The following is a 21,980-nucleotide window of genomic DNA, read 5'->3' as shown; positions in this document are numbered from 1 at the left end:
CCTTAATTAAAATTTCCTAGATTTACTTCTGCGTGTAGATGGAGAGAAAGTTAATGCTTATTTATCAATATTCAGTTTCTAAGAGGAAAGGAAGTGGTAGGTAAGGAACTCTTTGATGAATTTGGGTTGTGCTTAGTGTTAGCTTTTTTTTGGGGATGAAAAAGATTAGGGAAGAAGACAACTCCTAAGATCTAGAATAATTCGAGCAGTTAAATAATAGTAATAATTTGATACTTCTTCTTTCAGTGGCTTTGTTCTGAAAAGTGCTTTCAGGTTCTTTTTTGTAAGAAACGGAAGGGTCAAAACCTAAAATCATATGTTTTACCTCATTTAGCCCAAGCTGCCTATTTCACCCTTTTTTCTCCAGATTCCATTTTTTTTTTTACTGATAATGGTTTTAGTTTCACAGCCCCTCCGAAAACAAAGCACATGTTCAGCTTGACCACAGACTTTAAGGTCAGTGCATCCCATGACCAGATCTCATCAGCTTCTCATTTAATTGAAAATGCTGATGCCTGGGCATTTTCACATCTCTAGAAATGCTTTACATTTTCTAACTCAACAAACACAAGTTTCTGAGAATACTTGTGTCCTTATTTAACTTAAAAAAAAAAAGATTAAAAATCTGAGAATCCACAGTTTAGTTTCAGTCTGTTGGAGATATTTCCCTTTAAGCTTGACTTTGGTCTCACTAAAGTGGCTTCACCTCGTGCCTTTGACTTCTGTGGAGGAATATCTAATATAAAACAGGGCCAGAATCAGCCCCTGAAAACTTATTTTATGTGCTGGTCACTGTTACAGTAACATTATTAGCACTGAAAAGGGGGGAAAAAGGGAATATAGAGAATTTCCATCAGGATACATGTAGGGATCAATATGCCTGCACCACTTTAAAACAAGTAATGCCACATATATTGTTATATATCCTATAAAATATGTGATAAATGTGCTCAAAGCTGGTGTGGGTAATGGGGTGCAAAAGCTCTAACTGGACTAAAATAAATATTTCTGTGGGTTATGGATCAGGAGAATCACACCTGGAATGCAGCTGCAGCAGGCAAAGTTTTGCTGGTGAAATTTGTGTTTAGTGTGCAGTGGACACAGATTATGTGCTAGAAAAGGCTCATTATTGCCAATGGAACTTCTGGAGATTTCTATGGAATATCCACCAGAAAAAACCCAAAAAACAGTGTGTGTATATCCCACAGAAGGCTCTCTGAATGCCAAATGTTGCATTCCCCACTCCTCTGCCCCAGCCCTCACAATTCCCATTGTTCAGCACACCAGGATTGGGTGATGATGCCTTGGGATAGAGTTTCCCTGGAAATCTGCTGTCCCAGCCTGTCAGGATTGCCTTGTGCCCTCAGAATGATAGAAAAGAGAAGCTTTCTGAATTACTGTAATTATTTCAGAATAGAGAGAATTTCCCCTCCAAGTTCCTCCAAGGATAAACCAAATTCACCCTAGTTTGCCCTATTTTCCAAATTCACCCTATTTGCCAAATTCACCCTATTTGCAGAAGCTCTCCTGCCTAATTGCTGGGAATCACCTGTCTTGGAAAGATGATTTCAAATCCTCCTTTATGAGACTGACCATGTTGTTTTGTGTGCTGGTCACCTAAAGTGCTCTACGTGTTCCAAATGCTGAAGATTTTGTGTTTTCCTGAGGTCAGGTCCTGTTTTGGGCACACAACCAAGTGATCAAAGACTCAACGTGAGGTGTTGAGGGAACACTTCACAAAATTTGGGATCTGGAAAGTCTCAGGGTTTCACTGGGAGTAATTTTGTCTAGAAGTGCCAAGCGTGGGGGACCTCACCAGATTTTACTCTGGTAGAGGGGGTCTCTGAGCAGGAGGAAGAGCCCTGAAAAGGAGCTGGGTCACCAGAACAAGGCTGAGGTCGTGTGTGCTAATCACTAAATGGATAATTGGGGAATTAGTGCTCCAGACCCAGCTTAAAAAACTCGGCTGAGCAGGTGGAGATAAAACAGGAATAAGGACTCAAAGATGGAAGTGACCTGGGTCATAAAGACATAAGAGGATCCCTTGTCTCAGAGTGTTTCCATCTGCCTGCAGGATAATTAAATTCACTTTCTCCAATCCAAACCTATTTTGAGATGGCAGTTTTCTTTGTGGGCTGGAGAAATTGAGGGTAAAAAATGGTATTTGGACAAAGAAGTGTCCCTGCACCTGATGGACAGGGCCAGGAAGGCAGGAGGGAGCAAAGGCTCAAGAGGACAGCTGAGATGGGGATGTGGGGAAGGTGAAGGATAAGTCAAACAAAGGATGGGAAGCCAAACTGGGATGAGGTTTTGATGCAGGAAATTTCTCAAGCTCCCCAAATAGGCAGAGTTGTGCCAGGGGCCAACACTCAGTGATGAGACTCAAGGAAAATCTGGAAGGAGGAAAAGAGGGCAGGGCAGGGTCCTGGCTGTCATGATGTGCCTAAACAGGGAAGGACTGAGACTGTGGGATCCAGGAATTGCAGGATAGGGAGGAATGGGCAAAAAGGCACAATTTTGAGATGATTTACCACAAAAGACCTGGCAGTTTTCATGTCAGCAGGAAGGTCCTTACACCAAGACATGAAGAGGTCCTGGTGTTGCCTCCTCCTGCTCTGCTCCTCTGCTCCCTTCCCAATCTCCTCGGCCTCTCTCCCTGCTCCAGCTGCCCCACTGACTTCTTGTCAGCTCAAGCAGATCTTCCCAGAGCAGTAAAAGGTCTCCTGGTGGGAAGGGGCTTGCCAGGGACAAAGCTGCAGGACCTCACACGGGGTTGTCCCCACTACAAACCAGTGCCCAGTTCAGCTCTCCAGACACAGCCCCTCGCCCCCAGGGCTGTAATTCTCCACCACTGATGGGGGGACTTTGGGCTCCACCACGGCTTGGAGGGGAAACATCAGCTCAGGCAACAAAGCCTTGATGTAATTTTTGGGCAAGAATTGGAGAAATGGAGGAAATCCAAGGAGTGAGGCAGGGAAGAGCTGCAGAGAGGGGAACCCGGAGGTTGGGGACGGGTGCTTGGCTGTGAGACCTCGGGGCTGTTCAGGGTGTAAACTCCAAATCCATCAGGGTCCTGAGAGATGTGTTTGCTGCAGGAGGGGAGGGGAAAATGGGAGTTTCCCTGAGAGGCAGAAAGGTCTGTGGAAATGAGTAAGTGCAAGGTGGGAAGTTAAACACCCTGAGCTCCACCAGAGTCGTGTCTTTGGATCTTTTCACCTTGTGTGGGGACAAGTGGTGGCCACCTTTCAACCAGGGCAAGGCTGGGGGTCCCTTGGGGACAGAGGCCACCACCAGCTGTGGCTGGAGCCCAAGCAGTGATTTGTTCAGTTGCATTTGCTTTGCATTATGTATAATGGAAAGCAAAACATTGCAGAGGTTTTCTCCCAAAATTTCGGTGACTGATTTAAAGGTGTACAAAATTTTTTGCTCTGTCTCTCTCTCTACCCTGTTTTTTTGTTTGTTTGTTTGTTTCTGGGTTTTTTTTGTTTGTTTGTTTTTTATTTTTTGTTTTTTTTTTTTTCTGTTATCCTAAAGTTAGGACCTGGAGGGGACATTCCACTTCCATGCTGAAACAAAAGTGTCTTGTGTGTTCCCTAGATCTTTTCCAGAATATTTTGAGGCTGTATATGGGCTTAGAGAACTGTAAACAATTTTTTGGAAAAACCAAAAATCTCAAGTAGCTGCTGCAAGCACAAGATATAATTTTAATCTACTTTACAGGGAAATTGGAAGGGATTAATTAGGCAGTTAATTGTTAACCTGAGCTTTATGTTAGTGCAAAGTACTGAGTAAATGTGTTCATAAGGAAATGATGAGAAGTAAATTATGTTTTAGAACGGAGAATCCAAAGAAGGTCATGCAAAACTATACTGGAAGTGCTAGGGAAAGCTCAAAAACCCTTTTTTTGTTTGGAGTTGAGGAAATTGTACATTGAAGGTGGAATTAGGGACATAGCCTAGCTCAATATTCAAGAGGAAACTTCCTACCCACAAATTTCAAACATTCCTCCTTAGCTTACAAAGTTTTGAAGAACTTTCAAATTTTGCTTTCAAAAATACATTTTTTCCCCCCTTCAATATAGCTTTCATTTTTCTGTTTTGGCTTTTCTTTCTTTGTTTTTGGATATTTTTGAGTGGGTTTTTTTTTTGTTGGTTTCTTTTGTTTTGTTTGTTTATTTGTTTGTTTGTTTTTGTTATTTTGGGGCGGTGTTTTTTGTTGTTGTTTATTTGGGGTTTTTTGGAGTTAGTTTTTGGTTGTTTTTTGTTTGGTTGTTTTTTTTTTTTGGGAGGTTATTTCACTTCAACCTGCAGCTTGACCTTTCCCTACCCATTAAATTAAGGCTCTAGCAAGCTGCAGGGGAGTGATGGCACAGAAGAAGAAGAAGAAGAAGGAAAACAGCAGAGATCTCACCCCAACACGCGCCCACAAAACCAAAATCCATCAAGATGGCCTCGATGACCCCGCAGGGATCTCCCACCAGCTGCTTCCAGAGCCCTACAGCAGAAATGCCCCAAAGAAAGTTTTGTGCTCCTTGGTGTAATCCACCAGCTTGATGTCACTCACGTTGACCATCAGCTTGTCTCCCACCTCCAAGGAGACAACAGCGCCCAAATAAATGGGCTGGAACCAACCATTGCCGTTCTCACTGAGGGTCTTGGTGCCCGTCAGCAGCTGGGTGGGCTCGGGGTAGCTGTCGGTGACCTTGGTGATGATCTCAGTGACAGAGCTGGCCTTGTGGCTGCTCTCAACGGGCCCTCGGAAGGTGACCTGGGCGTACACGTAGTAGTCCCCAGAGACAGGAATCACCAGGGCGTTGCTGGAATAACTCAGGTTGTTCTTGGTGAAGGCCAAGCCTCGCTTGTCTTCCCACTGCAGGATGGGCAGGTGGCTCCCCACGGTGCTGGCCAGGTCCTGCTTCTTCACTGAGGGAGAGAGAGGGAGAGGAGGGTGGGTGAGGTTGCCATGGCCAGGGGTGTGGATGTAGAAATCTCTGCTCCAAAAGGGGAAGAATTTAAATAATTTGAGCAAAATGCTGGGGCAGCAATGTTGTTGCCCTGATTCTTAAGATTTTCTAAAGCCTTCTGAGTTAAGATTCTCATAAAAAACTGTCTCACACAACCTTCTGTAAACTATCTATTGTTTTGCATTCCTCCATAAAGGCAGAAAAACTTAATGTGCTAGTAGTTTGTCCAACATCATTGGAGAGGTGGCACATTCACCCTCCAATCCACTGTCACCTTTAAAAAAGTATAAATACTACAGTCAAAAAATAAACTTCTTCTTTTTCACCTTTGCAATAGCAGCGGCTCATGTTGTGCTTTCACGTGTCCTAGTGACACAATGTTCTTATTTCACAGCTTGATAACTGAGCTGGATGGGCTGCAGGACAAGTGTCCAGTGGTATTTTCACACTGGGTGTCCAGGTCTGAGCTGCCAGGGCTAAAAGCCAAGGGTGCTCCAAGAAGATCTTGACAGTGTAAGCTGTGCCTGGGGGTCCTGGTTGTGGGTCAGACCCCAAAGGATGAGCTGTCCCTCCTCAAGGCTGAGTCTGTGGAAATCCAGGGAATCCTTCTGGCTGCCCTGGCAGGCCTAGGACCCTGGCAGGGGTCAGGAACCCCCCTGGACAGAGCCCCCAGAGACACTGGCTGTGATCTCTGTCCATGGAAAAGAGTTTTCAACCTTACAGGATGAATTACCAGCTCTGAGTGTTTGATATAAGTCATAATTAAGTGTGGCATGGGTGTAAAAGTAAAATTTTAGGATTCTAGATTAGGGGTTCAAAGGGGACAAGATGGAGGAAATTGGGTGTGCCTTGTCCTTTTTCTCCTTCTTCATGCCCTCCATGTCTCACTGTGGTGTTGGCATTTTTCTGTTGGTTCAGGCTGGGGACACACTGTCCAACGTAGGTGACAGATATTGGCACGTTCTTGTAAATGCAGCCCAGGGAGTTTCTGGTATTTAATGTTTGTCACATCCCACTGAGGGCAGAGCCCCACACGCTGCCCTGCAGGACAGAGCTGGGCAGGGCAGCAGAACATGTGAGAGATAAACAGAATAAACAACCTGGAAACCAGCACAGACCAATTATGGCTTCTGCTTTGGCAGCGGGGCTGACAGACAGAGACTTTCTACAATCTCATAATCATCAATACCACAGATTCCAACAAGTCTCCTGGCACTGGGAAGCAATGGAGATGGCTTTGCCTTCCCATCTCACCCATCTCCAGAGTGAAAACCTTGTCCTTAAGTGACACCAGCACTGGGACACTTGTCCTAAGGGTTGGGGACCTAAGGGCTGTACCTAAGGGTGGGGGACAGGACGAGGACACTCTAAACCACCTTATCCTTCAGAAGGGGTGGATTGAAATTCTCTTTCTTAGAAAGACACTGCTGAGCTTGCAAAATGCCCACAGTGGTCACCACGATGCGTCACCAAGCACTCAGACACTTGGACTTCTCTTCCTGCCAAGCTTCTTAAGAGGCTTGGGGCACCTCAGCCCTTCTCCTCCTGAGTGCTCTCAAGGACAACTTTTGTAGAATTGCTTTTGCTTTACCAAGGTCACTGGATTTTAGCAAAAACCCCAAAGACCCCACCGTGCCTCAAGAGGCCTAATTCCAAACCAACACATTGTATTTTAAACCATTTTTATCCCCATCTTTCCCTTTTTTCTTTCTTTAATGCTTTCATGGAACAAAATGCTACATTTGGAGTCAGCCCCAGCATTCCTCCAGGCTTTTTCTCCCCAATCTTGTGGTGAGCTGATTACAAGCACAGCTCCAGTCCTGACCCCAGCATCAGTCTGACCCAAGCTGAGGATGCTTCCCAGCCTGCAGGGGAAAAAATTAGGGAATTGCTGTCCTTTTGCCTTCACCACTTTGATTTCTCACACACAACAGAGAGGACAATAAACCTCAGCCTTTGCATGCTTTTCTGCAGGGAATCAAGAGTTGTCTCTGCTCTTTACTGACTGCCACATAGAATCATTGTGCTAAAGCAGCAGCAGTGGGGAGAAGAGGATAAAAACCATCCAGATTATCTCAGGTATTAAAATGAGCCTGGAAAATGAATGATGAATGCTTAGAAAAGATTGAGGGAACAGAGTTTGAAAAGAGACCTTTTCAATGAGTTTATGTTCATGTTTAAAGTTGATTTTTATTCAGTATTTGGGGCAGGGGGGCAAATGGGATGCAGGTGAGGGAAGGCTTTGTAATTCCCTTGGCAATAACCATTAGGTCCATCCTGGGTGAAATGAGACTCAGAAAAAAGAATGTGCTCATGTCCCAGTGGCATCTGATTCCCTCTTTTCCAACCATAAATAATCCATGAGGAGACAGGAAGCTGTTAGGAGTGCGATTCCTTCGATTCCTTTTATATTCTCTGAGTAGCACAACAAAATAATGACCTTTTTTTTTTTTTTTTTTTTTTTAGTGCTGCTGAAATATCAAATCTTTCTGATCTTTTCCCAGGAGGCAAAGTGGATAAGAAAAGTATTTCAGGGAAGGGGAAGACAGACAGGGATTATGGCAGCAAAGAAAGCTAAATTATAGAAATATTATAAAGGTTAGAGGCAATGGAGCTTTGACACTGAGAGAGGAATAGAAGAAAGTGAAAGTGCTGCCTTCATCTGCATCCACCTTTTGGTTTTGGGACTGTCTGAATCCTGGGAAAAGCTCAGCTAGCTTTGGATCCCTCTAAGGTTTGCATCAGCTTGGAGGAATTCATCTCAGAGAGCAGAGGAAATCTTGTTTGAGGTGGGTAGGATGAGGAAAGATCAGAATATTTCCAGAAAATGTCCTAGGCTCTATTCCATCTCTGGAATTTTGGGGGAAACTTGAAGAGAAGCTGCCTGTGAAATGTTCTTATCTTGTAGAACGATGCATTTAAAATGTTAATGACACTCAATTCCACAATGAATTTTTATATTAGTTATAATTAAATTTTATTAGTTATAGAATATCTCAAATGAACTACATGACTTCCTAACTTTTAGAATTAGTCAGGTTTCACAACTTTAACCTCCCTTTTAGGATGAATCTCCCTCTATTGATGCTCTCTATTTTCAAGTTAATTACTTTTCCCCATGCTTTCAGTAACAGGAGAATAAAATGAATGCTCAAGTGCTTTTTAATACAGCACAGCTCATTTTCTAGCATCAGCTGTATTTTGTACTTGTCATTTATTTATTTATTTTCTAATTTCTGGAGCTCTGCTTCCTGCAAATATACCTATGATGCTAATTCTTAAAGGAATTAAAATGTGCTTTTAATAAGAGATTCATTGCCACAGCTCCTTCTGTTTCCTCACTATAAATTTCTGGCGTCCCTTAATTCTCCTGTCCCCTGGACAGGTTCAGTCCCTTGCTGGAGAATCCCTGTTGCCTGTCAGATTTGGGATATATTTTGTGTTGAATTGGTGGGGTTTCTGCAGTTCTTAGCAGCAATGGCAGAGCCTAATCCTGAGCTCTGAGTCTCAGCAAGAGGCTGGAGCCTGTGCTGAAGCCCTTGTGGGGCAGGCTCCTGTGTCCTCTGGTGCTCCAGCCATGCCCTGAGGATTTAATAAAGATCATTTGGAATCAGAAATGAAACTCTGCCCAGGTTTAGAGGGGGTTTGGGGCCACTGCAGCACGAGGAGCACGAGCCAGGTCCTGCAGCATTGGTCACTGCCACAGGCTGGTGGAACAGGCACTGCCCTGAATTCTGACCCCAAATCCAACCAAGTAAGTGGGGAGGGGATGATGGCAAGGCAAGGAGAAGCCCCAAATGAACATTAATGCACAGGAGAAAATGGGCTTGGAGGGAGCTCTGAGCTGGGAATTGGCACATCTCAAAATGGGCTTGGAGGGAGCTCTGAGCTGGGCATTGGCACATCTCAGTAGGTAAAGTCCTTAGGGAAGAGAGATCTCTATTCCAGTATGGATGAATAAAAATTCTCAGTGTGAGTTATAAAGGCCAAGAGCAGCTGGAAGACTTATCATAAAGGAACAGACACCAAAACATGGAGTTATTCGGCTACTGCCAATTAATCAGTGCATTCCCAAAGAACCCCATCTAATTCTCATTCCTCTCCCTCCTCTGCTCTCACCTTCACAACAGATGTGCCTAAAGCTAGAAAAAGACACAATAAAGGTATGGAAGAGATTTCCTACAATTTAGGATTTGTAGTCTGCCACCTTCATGTTGAACAAGGCACCTGAGGTGGGGGAATGTAACAAAGATCAGGAGAATAATTATTCCTTTTACACTTTCTATGCACAAGTCATGGTTTCTGAGAAGAGAAAACCGGGGTGGAACCCAAAATAGTATTATGCACAGAGCTGAAAACAACAGGAAATATTTTCTGCCTGCAAAGTGCTGTTGAGCTGGGAAAGTCATTGCCATAGGGAGAAGCACCAGGAATGTGTTCAGGCTAAAAAGGTCAAAGATAATTCATAGATATTGTGTTCCTTGATGACTACACAGCACAGCACAGAAAGGAGAGAGAAAATTCCCTTAAGTTTCTCCTTTTCTTGCTCCTTTCCATGGCCAGCAGTGACTGGCCCTCAGTGGAATGCCAGAGAGGATGGACACAGTCCCAGGGAGGCCTGGGAGTGATGGCAAAGGAATTTTTGTAACTATGGGGGCTGAAGAAATTTGGAGAAAGCTGCTGGGTGTTTCCCTGTGGCAGCTGGGGTTTTATGCAACCCAGGGAAGTTCCCAACAGCAGAGCAGAGCTTTGGCTGCTCCTCTGAGTCACTGGAGCCTCTGGCTCTCTCTGCCATGGGGGATTTAAAAAACCAAAACCTCACAGCAGCAGACATGGTCCTCTTGCTCCTTAGAACTAGAACTGAGCAAAGATGTGATTGTGGACAAGGCCAGGTCAGGTTTGGAGCTCCAGAAACCCCCGTGCCAAAGGGAAAGGCACCAAGGATGGGCACCAGGGAGGAGCTGGTGGGTCAAGGAAAGGAAATTCTGCTGGGAAATGCATCAGCCCTGAGCTGCAGGTGGATGGGACCCTGGGGGTGGATTTGGATCTGTGCAGGAGGATTTGAGAGAAACATCCCAGCACTTCCTGCAGTTTTCAAGTTGTAAAGTTCACCCTGGGACAGCACTCGGGGTGTTGGGGAAGCCTCTGCAGTGAGCTGTACTTTGGAGAGGGATAAATGGCCTCAGGCCAGCTGGAAACCCTTTGCCACTCACTCCATCCACACTGGAGCCAGACAGGAACTTTTCTCTGGGAATACCTAAATTTTCCATGTGGGTGGAGCTTCAAGGCTGAGGTGGTGATATGGGGACCTTGGAGATGCTGGCAGCCCCTTGGAAAGGCAAGGAAACCTCTTGGAAAGGCATGGAAACTCTTTGGAAAGGCATGGAAACATCTTGGAAAGGCCTGGAAACCTCTTGGAAAGGCCTGGAAACCTCTTGGAAAGGCATAGAAAGCTCTTGGAAAGGCATGGAAACTCTTCAGAAAGGCATGGAAACCTCTTGGAAAGGCCTGGAAGCCCACCCTGTGATGGGATTTGTGATGGCACCTTCCTAAGACAACATAAAAAACTTGGAGGGTTCAGTTTGGAGTTACCCTTTCCCTTCTTGCTCTGAAATGTGTTAGAGATTATCTCACTGAAAACAGGAGGGAGGATTTATAGGAATATGGTGTGTGTAGTCTGAGTCAGGCCTTGCAGAAAAATAAAATAAAACCAGCCTGATTTGACCTGAGTTTGCTCCAGAACTTGCAATTCTTGCCAATTCACTGCTCCACGAGGGCTCACATGAGCTCCTTCCCTGCCTTTTCTGGAGGATTCAGCAGATCACTGAGACACTGGGTACATGTTCCAGTTCAGTTACAAAAGCTGGCCATTCAATAAAAAGAAACAGCTCAGAAAAGTGACATTTCTGTCAGCTGTCCCTTTGTGGGCCCTTTCCTACAGACACACTGTACTCAGTCTGGCATGCTCCACAAGGCAAAGCTGATTATTCTGCTCCCCATGTTTCCTGCAACACCTGCTCCTATCAGATCCACACAGACCAAGGTTACTGAACCACAACATTGGCTGTAAAAAGGATTTAGTTGTGAACGAGGATTACCTGTCAGGTGAGCTCGTGGCTTCTCTGCGCTGGAAAGTGTGTCTGTAACTGAGGGAAAAGGGAAAAACATGGTGTGAGGATGTTTGCTGCTGTTCAAGAATAAAATTACAGAATATCCTCAGCTGGAAGGGACCCCAAGGATCACCCAGCCCAGCTCCCACACCCCCCAAAATCCCACCCTGGGCATCCCTGGCAGCGCTGGCCAAAGGCTCCTGGAGCTCTGGCAGCCTCGGGGCCGTGCCCATTCCCTGGGCAGCCTGGGCAGTGCCAGCACCTCTGGGGGAAGAACCTTCCCTAAGTCAGCAAAATACGAGTGGTGACTGATGTCCAGCAGGAAATGTGCAGCTCTCTCCCTTCTGCAGAGTCTGAGTGGGGAGTGATTCTCTGTGATCTCTCAGGACACCCCTGAGGTAACAAACTGCAAAGGGGGAGTTTGTCAGAGCTGCTGCAGCACCAGCAGGGCACATCGTGGCTGTGCCCTGAACTGATGGAGGGCAAACAGAGGGGAAGCGTGAGGAGCAAGGGCTCCCAAATCCCTGCTCGTGCTTGTTCAGGGAGTCCCACTTGATAGTAAAAGGGTTTTAAAATCATGGGGATTTAGGGTTAAAAGGAAAAATAAGCTTAGTAGGCCCTGGAAAAATAAACACCCTAAGCACATGAAGAACTTGTACTTGCTAGAACTGCACCTGTGAAGCTAGTACATGATAAATGATATAATTGTTAGATGTGATGATTGTTTAGTAATTAAATATAATTACTGTTTAATCATAAGAGTAATCATGAGAAACTGTGGTCAGGGGCCTAAGAAAGATCACGGGAAACTCATGTCAATGTATACAATAGAACAATATAAATTTAATAATTAATATGTAAGTTATATAAGGATAGAATATAAAATACGTTCAGCTCGAAAGCCACGTCGGAGTCAGATTTGGGTCTGCACCCTGATTCCCAGAGCTCTCAATAAAAGCACCTGCATGGGATCATATCCTGTGATTATGAGTGTTCCTGAAGGCTGACACGCTGACCCTGCAGAGTTGTGGGGAAGCCTGTGCCTGCCCAGCTGGGAGAGCCTGGGGTTGGAAATGCTCCCATTTCACCCTGCCCACGGTTATCCCCCTGCATCCCCCCAGTGTGGCCTGGCTGGTTTGGCTGGGCAGGGGCTGGGGTGGGCAGGGCAGAGGGTGGTGGGGAGGGTGCTGGGGCTGCAGCTCCGGAGGGGAAGGGGTGGCAAACTCACCAGCAGCCACTGCTCGTTGCTTCAGAAAGTGAGAGCCCCTCTCCTCGGTGACCTGCAGGGAACAGGGACAGCAGTCAGCTCAGAGGGTCTCGCAGGAATTATCCCAGAACATGAACAGCTGCAGTGACATCAGTGCATTCAGAGGGAGCATTTTGGCAGAAATGTGAGCCCTGACACATCTTTGCTTCACTGCAAGACATTTCTGCTGTTGGTTTAGAGCTGCCTTCACCTCTGCCAGGGTTCCAGGACCCGGGGGGAGGTTTGTGAGATTCGGAGCTGGACAAGCCCTTGGCACACCTGGGGGAACAGCAGCAGAGTGGCCAGGGTGACCCAGCCATGCAGGGATGGGACCAGCACTGCTGCTTGGAGCTGCCCTCGACCCAGGCACAGCACGCAGAGCAGAGGGAGAGGTTCTCCTCAAGGCAGGGCAGGTCTGAGCCTTTACAGGAGCAAAGGCTCTCCACAACAGGAGCAAAGGTTCTCCACAACAAGAGCAAAGGCTCTCCACAACAAGAGCAAAGGCTCTCCACAACAGGAGGAAAGGTTATTCACAAGAGGAGCAAAGGTTCTCCACAACAGGAGCAAAGGCTCTCCACAACAGGAGGAAAGGCTCTCCACAACAGGAGGAAAGTTTCTCCACAACAGGAGGAAAGGTTATTCACAACAGGAGCAAAGCTCTCCACAGCAGGAGCAAAGCTCTCCACAACAGGAGGAATGGCTCTCCACAACAGGAGCAAAGGTTCTCCACAAGAGGAGCAAAGGTTCTCCACAACAGGAGCAAAGGTTCTCCACAAGAGGAGCAAAGGTTCTCCACAACAGGAGCAAAGCTCTCCACAACAGGAGGAATGGCTCTCCACAACAGGAGCAAAGCTCTCCACAACAGGAGGAATGGCTCTCCACAACAGGAGCAAAGCTCTCCACAACAGGAGTAAAGGCTCTCCACAGCAGGAGCAAAGGCTCTCCACAACCAGCAGATAGGCTGAGATGGATCAGCTCCACCTGCCTTTTGTCCTGCACCCAGGCTAAGCCTGTTCCTGAGGTCAGTGTGGAATTTTGGTGACCTCCCGGGGAGGCAGGAGCCGAGCAGAGCTGAGGGAGCAGCTGCAGGGTGAGCTCTGCTGCTCGGATCCTGCCCTGGAGAAGGCTCACCTTCCTCTCCTCTGCAATTCCCCTCTGGAGCTGGGCAGGACACGGCCCTGGGCACTGCCCTGCAGCAGCTCCGAGGGACAGGCTGTGCCTGTCACCCGTGCCCTGAGCCACCTCAGCCTCCTGAGCCACCTCAGCCTCCTGAGCCACCTCAGCCTCCTGAGCCACCTCAGCCTCCTGAGCCACCTCAGCCTCCTGCTGCTCCTCCCGAGCCACCCGGCACGGCACGGCCAGGGCTGCTCACCCTGGCAGCTTCAGAGACAGCATGCTGGGGGTGCTGGGGGTGCTGTGGGGTGCTGGGGTATGTTGTGGGATGCTGGGGATGCTGAGGATGCTGTGAGATGTTGTGGGATGCTGGGGGATGCTTTGGAATGCTGAAGGATGCTTTGGGATGCTGGGGGTGCAGGGGGGTGCTGGGGGATGCTTTGGGATGCTGGTGGGTGCTGAGGGATGCCAGGAGATGCTGGAGAATGCTTTGGGGTTCTGGGGGATGCTGTGGGGTGCTGGGAGATGCTGGGGGCTGCTGGGGGTGCTGGGGTGTGCTGGGGGGTGTTCTGGGGTGCTGTGGGGTGCTGGGGGATGCTGTAGGGTGCTGTGGGGCGCTGTGGGGTGCTGGGGGGTGCTGGGGGTGTTGGGGGTGCTGGGGGGTGCTGGGGGGTGCTGGGGGATGCTGGGGGATGCTGGAGGGTGCTGTGGGGCGCTGGGGGGTGCTGGGGGGTGCTGGGGGATGCTGGAGGATGCTGGGGGATGCTGGGGGATACTGTGGGGTTCTGGGGGGTGCTGTGGGGCGCTGGGGGATGCTGGGGGATGCTGGGGGTGTTGGGGGTGTTGGGGGGTGCTGGAGGGTGTTGGGGGGTGCTGGGGGGTGCTGGGGGATGCTGGGGGGTGCTGGAGGGTGTTGGGGGGTGCTGGGGGGTGCTGCCTCTGCATCCGGCCTCACGGGGCTGTGAGGAGCAGCCCTGGGGGAAGCCTGGGCTGTGCCCAGCCTCAGGGCTGACCTCAGAGCTGTCAGGAACCTCCATCCCAAACACCATCCAGGAGCACACAGGTGTTTTTTATGGGCAGATGCCAAAACCACACTGAATAAACTGAATAAAACGAATAAACCACCCCAGGTCAGCTCATAGCAAAGTATTTGAAGCATTTTGCCCAGAAAAAGGAACCAATATCAATATCTAGATGCTGAAGCTGGCTCCTGTTGACTGTGTCTCACACAGCTTCAAACACTGCAGAAGGAGAAGATAGATAATTTATATTGGCTGGGGAAGGGGAATGTTTGTGGAAGGAGAGTCAGCCTGCCTGGGGTTGGGGGCTGCTGGCTGCTCCAGGAAACCCAAAAATAGTTAAATGTTTTACTGGAAGTAAACATCTGTGTGCTTCTGCAGCAAGAAGTCATTTCTAAAATAGCTGCTCCAGTCTGGTGGGAAAAAATAGAGAAGGAAAACAGTAGGATTTTTTTTTTTTTTTTGTATTCCCTTGCCCACCTGTACACAAAGGTATGGCCCAGCCCCAGCAGCCTCCTGGCAGAGACTGGTGTGAGCTTGCAGTGTGGGGCTGAGGGAAAACTGGTGCTGTGCTGCCCAGGAGATTTCTGAGCCTTTCAGTATGTGTGAGGGGTTTCAAAGTGCTGCTTTCTAACCACGAGTGCCCTGTTGATGTGACTCAGGCACAGCCTGGGGACTTTGTCCCTGCCCTGGTGGGAAGCACAAGGTCAGAATCAAGGCTTTCCCTCATGCTCCCCTGGCTTCCAGCCAGCTGCATTCACCTAGGAGTATATTTACACATTCCTTGTGTGACATTTCCTACCTATTTCCCAAGTGACTAATTCTCATTAGTGATCCCATTCTCTAAGGATTCTGCAGCCAGGGAAATAATCAGTCCCAAACCTATATTTAAGAATGTAACTTCTGTGGAACTCTTTACACACTTGAAGCTTAACTTCTGCTGAAGTTCCTTGTATAAACTTGGATGTTGCAATCCAAACAGAGGTGGCAGGAAAATGGGAAGGAGAGCAAGAAGAATTCTGCTTCTTTATAAAAGATAGCAAAAAGGTTTTGTTTAAACCTAAATTTATTTGTGTCCTAAGAAATCCAGCTGGAAACTCCAGGTGCAGGAGCTGCATTCAGAGATGCTGAAGGACAGAGCAGATAGAGCAGGGGGACACAGCAAGGTGTGAAATTGTTCTGTTGCTTGGCAAGGGTATGGCTGTTATTTTTTTTTTTTTCCTAATTGTGCTATCTCATAAAGGTGTAAATATAAATACAAATCACGCACAGAAGACGTTTTAGCATAATGACCAGGTGTCAGAAATACTTGTCCTGAATAGGCAGAGATGTTGTGCATTGATGGGGAGGGAGAACTGAGACAACAGAGAGAACATTCACACAATCACTGCTTTTCTCTCTTTTCCTTTCACTGCTTTTCTCTCTTTTCCTTTTCCTGCTCAGCTGTGGTTCTGAAAAGTTCACAGCTTCAATTTTCCCTTGGGTTGCTGTGGAGAGCCCAACCACTGAGTGATGTTGAAAATCCCACCTTGAGCTGCCTCAAGGACAGGCAGCTCTAGTGATCCTGGGGATTGCTGTGTGCTGAACACTTCTGGTACCAGAAATGTCCAAACAGCCCCAGTGCATTTATATCCAGGTATTGCCTGACCCCAAAAGAGGGGCTGCTATCCAATGGCATGGCAAGAGCAGCTGGCACTGCAGCAGAGGGGCTGATAAGCAGAAAATCCCCAGCTCCTCCAGGCACTCCACTTCAGCACTGCTTCACAGGGAGGATCTCTGCAGGCCATCTACATAAAACCCCATTTTTCTAACTCCTGAGATGCTGCATGGCCTGGGCTGGGAATTTTTGGCAGGAATTGGTCTTTGCCAGTAAAACCTGGCTTCAACCAGAACATTTTGCTGCTCAGTGGAATGCTGTACCCAAGGCATGTGCTCACAAGGAATATCTGCATCCAGCAGCAGTGGCCAGGCAGGGATTTACCTGGTGCTGGCTTTGGAAGGGGAATCCCAACACCTGGGCCCATCCAGGTGTGCTGCTGCTCCTCCCCAGGCATTTCTCCTTCCCCAAAGATCAGGAAGTCTTTTGAGGTTGTCCTGGCTTTGTGGGCAGGCCACGAGGGCAGATCTCTCCTGGGATTTGTTGCCAGCTTTCTGGCAGGATCCAGGTGGAGCCCCTGGGATTTTCCAGTTCCTCCTGCCCTGCAGCAGGTCCCTTCTCCACTGCCAGCTGGCATGGCACAGGCCTGGCACACGGCTGCATGTCCAACCCGTGGGACAGGGTTTGGAATTCCTCTTTATGCTGCTTGTGGCCCTGACGTGCTGAGGATGCCATGAAAAATAAACCCAAATGCCAACTTCTCCAGGCCACAGGACTTGATGCTCTGCTGGGTGGGATACTGAGGCAGCCAGAGCTGCTCTCCTGTGTCATTCCATTGATGGTTTTGGGAACTCAGCCTGAAACTTGGCTTCCCTTTGAGGAAGGATGTCCCTTCCTCCAGCAGGGTACCACTATGGCCTTAATATAGATTTTCTGCTAGCAACACAAGCCACGTGTTCTGGTTTGAAAAACTCTTTTTCCTCTCCTCACTCTGGACTGAAGCACAAAAGAAAGTGATTTCTCTTTCCCAAAGGAGCAGCAGAGGGAGCCTGGAAGGTGTCCAGGGAAAATCATCGCCAGACTGGAATTATTCATTCAACATGCACCGCACCATGACACACAAGGTGGCCCACACATGCTGCTGCAATGACATAACTTGCTCTCCTTTTTCCTGAAAGGGACATTTCCAGTGAAAGAGATGAGTTTGCATCCCTTCAGAGGCACCAGGTGACACCACGTGCACCCACGGCGAGGCAGGGATGACCAACGCGCCTCACCCTGCGGGCACCGTGCCCAGGGACACTCCCCTGTTGCACAAACCTTCCCGGGTTTCCCTTCTCCTCTTGCTCCAGGAAGGACTCAGGAATTCACTGCAGCTGCTCCTCGCCTGCTGAGTCCCTCCCTCCCTCCCAGCACTGTCCCCAGAGCACTCGAAGGTGACAATCGTGTCTGGGCAGAGCTCTGTGGGGCAACCAGAGGACTCCTCCCATGGGCTGCAGGGGTCAGGAGGCCAATACCCATCAACTCAGGGCTGCCCAGTCATCCCACAGTGCCCAGGGCACCCACACCCCAAAACCAGTGCCCCAGAGAGCTCTGCCACACATGGCTGCTCCCAAAAGACCCCATCCGATGGGGCACATGAGGACGGAGCCATTTAGCAAACTTTGACTGCAGAAGGAGATGCAGAAAGACATTTTCCTGAGAGCTTTTATGCCCAGAAATATTCCCAGGGACCGAACCACCCTGAACCTGCAGGCTCCTGGGGGATATGGCTCCTTGGGGCATTCAGAGCCAGCCTCACAGGCAGAGACACCCAGCCCTCTGTGCTGCCCTGCTGGACAGCACCCATGGGCACAGACAGCAGCAGGGTCAATGGTGAGCACAGAGAGCAGCAGGGTCAATGATGAGCAGGGAGAGCAGCAGGGTCAATGAAAAGTTGGGAACAGGCAGGGCCCAGCTGAGGTGCAGCTCCTCCCACAGCACCCAGGGCACCCCGCCAGCCCCAGTGACCTTCCTCTTCCTCCCTGGGACTCGCAGAGGTTGTAACTCGTCTGATCACCTTGTAACATCATTGTGGAGAGATGACGTGTTCCTAACTGGGAGCAGGTGCATGGGAATGCACACCAGAGTTGCAATTCCGACCGTTTGCATTGTGCTCTTCTTCTTAAGAAGCCAAACCCACTCATTAAAAAACCTTTTCTCTGCTAACGCTGCCAACAGGGTCACTTACGATCCAGGAACGCATTGGATTGGCTAAAGAAGTTAACATTTGATTATTCTTCCACTCCAAAGTTTCAAGACTGTTCTTCTCTCGTGGGACACAAACCTAGAGCAGTAGCAGAGACTGCCCAAAGCACCTCGTGAATTTTACCCTCAACCTCAAGTAGCACCCAGCTTTCCAAGCTCCTCCACGTTCAGCCTCTGCTCTGCTGTAATTCCACATTTCCAGAACTGAAGGCCCCCAAATCCTCTCAGCTCATGCCCAGCCCCTGAAGAAAGCTGTGCTTTGGCACCTGCAGGTAGGGCAGCCTGGGTTTCTACAGCTGGGACAGACGGCAGTCACAAAGTCAGGGCAGCATCACAGCTCACAGCCTGAAGGAATTGCCAGATTTAACAGCCCCAGGTTAGAGGCAGGTCAGGCGGAGGATGCTGCACCCTGAGCTCGGCATCACTCGGGCAGAGCAGCTTCGGGGTCACAGCGGGGCCAGCGCATCCCTGGGAGCCACCAGCAGAGGCGCGGCCGCGGCTCTCACCCTCCCGAAACATCCCCGGGCTAAACGTGAGCCAGGTGACAAACCTGCCTTCGAGGCCGCTGGAAACCAACCCCCTTTCCTAGGGCCCTTAACGCTGCTGATTAACTGAGGATTTGCAGAGCTGAAGCTAAAATTCAAAGCTTAATTCACCAGACCTAGAGCATGGGGTGCTCCTGTTGAACTCAGCCTCCCGTGGGAACAGGCACTTGCAGGAGGAGTGGAGCAGCGTGGAAGAGGGTTGGAAGCAGCAGAGCAAAGTTTGTACGGCTGGGAGCAAAGTGAGAGTAGCTGTCTGGCAAAGGAGAAGAGCTGAGACTGAGCCCTGGACTGAGAGAAAGTTTTAATGGGGAATTAAAACCAGGATGCAAAGTTCAGGGTCAGATGCTCTTTAACTGTCTCAAATCGGATCTCTGCAGAAGTTCACATTAATAATAATTAATTATCCACCAGAGCTGTAGCTGTCAGCCCACGGGTGACTGACCCAGTGACATCAGCAAATCTTCCTGAAATCAGACACTGAGAGGGGAAGCCACAGATTTAACCCAAAAAAAAGGGAGGGAAATGAGCTATAGCATCAAAAATCTGGCAGAAATCAGTGCACAGTGATTTCCACCAAGTAGTGTTTTCTTTTTTTTTTTTTTTTTAAGCATCCCCTGTGGCACAGAAATAAAAGTTTCAAAGTCATGTACTCCTGAAACCAGACACTGAGAGGGGAAGACACAGATTTAACCCAAAAGAAAGGAAATAACCCGTAGCAAAAATCTGGCAGAAATCAGTGCAGAGACAGTGATTTCCACCCAACAGTGATTTTTTTTTTTTAAGCATTCCCTATGGCACAGCAATAAAAGTTTTAAAGTCATGTACTCCTGAGACAGACACAGCGAGGGGAAGCCAGAGATTTAACCCAAAAAAAGGGAGGAAAATGCAACACAGTGTCAAAAATCCGGCAGAAATCAGTGTTTTTAAAGCATTCCCTGCAGCCCAGCAATAAAACTTTCAAAGCCATGTACTCTGCTTGAAAGTGAGGAACCGTTAGTTAAAAAGAACGAGCCATAATCAGATTTATCCTCAGGGTGAGGAAGAAGGAATGCCACAGCGAGCCTCGTGCGTGCCATCGAACGCGAGAAATCACAGAATCCCAGAATCCCAGAATAATGAGGTTGGAAGAGACCTCTGAGATCATCAATCCAACCCATGCCCTAACACCACAACTGGACTATAGCACCAAGTCCAGTCTTTTTATAGACATATCCAGAGATGGTGATTCCACCACCTCCCTAGGAAGACAATTCCGGTATTTTATTGTTCTTTCAGTGATTTTTTTTTTTTCCCCAGTATCCAACCTCAACCTTCCCTGATTCATCAAGAGCATGAGAAGCGCTCCAGAGCGGCTCCGTCGGGAGGCGCGGACGGGGCTCGGGCGCGCTCCCGGTGCCTTCCTTACCTGGCTGCCGCAGGAGCTGGGCGCCCGCAGGTTCCCGAGCAGCAGGTAGGCTGTGGGCAGCATCAGCAGCAGCACGGCCAGCAGGCAGAGCAGCAGCGCGCAGCGGATCCTCCGCAGGTCCTGGCGGAGGCGCATCCCGGCGCCGTGCGCGCTGCCCGCAGCCTCCGCGCCCATCTCCGCCGCGCTCTCCATGCCAGCAGCGCCGGGCTCGTCCTGCCGGGGAGCCGGGCACCGCCAAACCTCCTGTGGCGCCTGCCCTGCATGGAGACCCCCATTAAATAAGAGCTGTCGCGAGTGTGGGAAGGCACCGGCGCGCACACCCTCCCTCCCTCCCGAGGAATGCACCGCCTACAGTAGAAACCCGGCAGGAACAGCGGGAGCGCTCCCCGCGCCGCCGGGGCCGGCTCCTGCCTCCGACCGCTCCTGCTCCCCCCGCTCCCTGCAGGAGGAAGCCAGGAAAGTCCCGGTGGGCGGAACCAGGATCAACCCTGCTGCTGCTGGTCCTGCTGCTGCTGCTGCTGGTCCTGCTGCTGCCCGGCCGCATCGGCTCCGCAAGATTTTCCGCCTGGCAGAGGGAACGTGAAACCCATGGGAGTGAAAGTGGGAAGCAGGGGGAGAGACAGAGGCAGAGGCGAGCGGAGCCCGGCAGTTTCTTCTTTCCCAGAGAAAGGGGAAGAGGCTTTTGGGGAAGGTGAGGTGACAGGAAGCAAGTGACCCCAAAGAAGGGGTCCGGTTCTCTGAAGTGTTGCTTCATCCCTCCCACTTTAGCAGAATTCACAAGAGGCTTCCCGTTGCTCAATGTTCACCTTTTTGCACCAAACCGTGGGGTTTAGGCCCAAATTCAGATGTTTGTCTGCTCTGGGGCTCATCTTCTTCCAAATCATCGTAATTAAAAATCTTAACAAAACGTTGTGCTCTCACAGGAGTCTGTTGTTGCCACTAGGACAAGGGTGATTTGACTGTACTTGGGGGAAAATGATGTCAGTGTTACTTGGCTGCCAGCCGCTATCCCTGGCAGCAGAGATGGGCTGCAGCCTGTGGAGATCCTCTGGAGCTGGTCAGCAGCACAGCCGGGAGGAACGAGCTCTGCTGGCAGCTGATGTCCAGCTGGAAGGGTTCCTGTATCCCAGGAAAGTTCCTTCCTTTCTCCCTGCCACTTTGCAGCAGCCCACCCTCCCCAGGGAAAGCCACTCATTTAGGAAGTGCTTGGCATGCAGATGTTGCCATTTAGACTTGCCCAGACTGTTGAAAATGGATTTTTTTTTGTCCCCAGGAAAGTTTTCATTAAAACAGAAACTTTCGTTGAGGTGTATGTGCACACGCAGTGATGTGCAGGGACTTCTCCTTTTTCCCTGGGTAGAGAAACAAGCTGGAAACTTCAACACTATTTTTAGTGAGAGAGATTTGGTTCCCCCCACCTCCCCATGAAAAGCTTTTCAGATTTGGGCTTTTAAAAAATAAGATCAAAGAAAGAAAACTATTTTTTCATGTCCCAGGCTGTCTATAACATCCCTTTCCCTCATAAAAATTCAGCCAGCTCTTCTCACTTCAATGACATGGAATAGATCTTCCTATTGCAATGGTTGGGTGCAGCTCTTGATGTTCTGGAGAGCTCCAAGTCGTGCTCTGAGCAGAACATGGGATTTGGTCAGCGAGGCTGATTGAGGCTGCCAGCAGCACGAGGGGGATCCTTGCCAGCAGAGCAGAGAGGGAAGAGACCAGGGAAAGAGAAAGT

General features: G+C 49.1%; 1 protein-coding gene across 1 annotated transcript; it reads right to left on the bottom strand.

The window, feature by feature from the left end:
- Positions 1-4,143: 4,143 nt before the first annotated feature.
- On the bottom strand, positions 4,144-20,502 carry TNFSF15 (TNF superfamily member 15). The gene is made up of 4 exons (XM_021551402.3): positions 20,246-20,502; positions 12,302-12,353; positions 11,062-11,109; positions 4,144-4,922 (listed from the first exon to the last, which is right to left on the bottom strand). The coding sequence occupies exons 1-4, from the start codon at positions 20,435-20,437 to the stop codon at positions 4,495-4,497; spliced, it is 720 nt and encodes a 239-aa protein (XP_021407077.1). The 5' UTR covers positions 20,438-20,502; the 3' UTR covers positions 4,144-4,494.
- Between the last annotated feature and the right edge of the window lie 1,478 nt (positions 20,503-21,980).

The sequence above is a fragment of the Lonchura striata genome, chromosome 22, assembly GCF_046129695.1.
Source record: "Lonchura striata isolate bLonStr1 chromosome 22, bLonStr1.mat, whole genome shotgun sequence".
In the NCBI taxonomy this organism is placed as follows: domain Eukaryota; kingdom Metazoa; phylum Chordata; class Aves; order Passeriformes; family Estrildidae; genus Lonchura; species Lonchura striata.
Note: the sequence above shows the minus strand (reverse complement) of the source record. Positions and strands in the feature narration are given on the sequence as shown.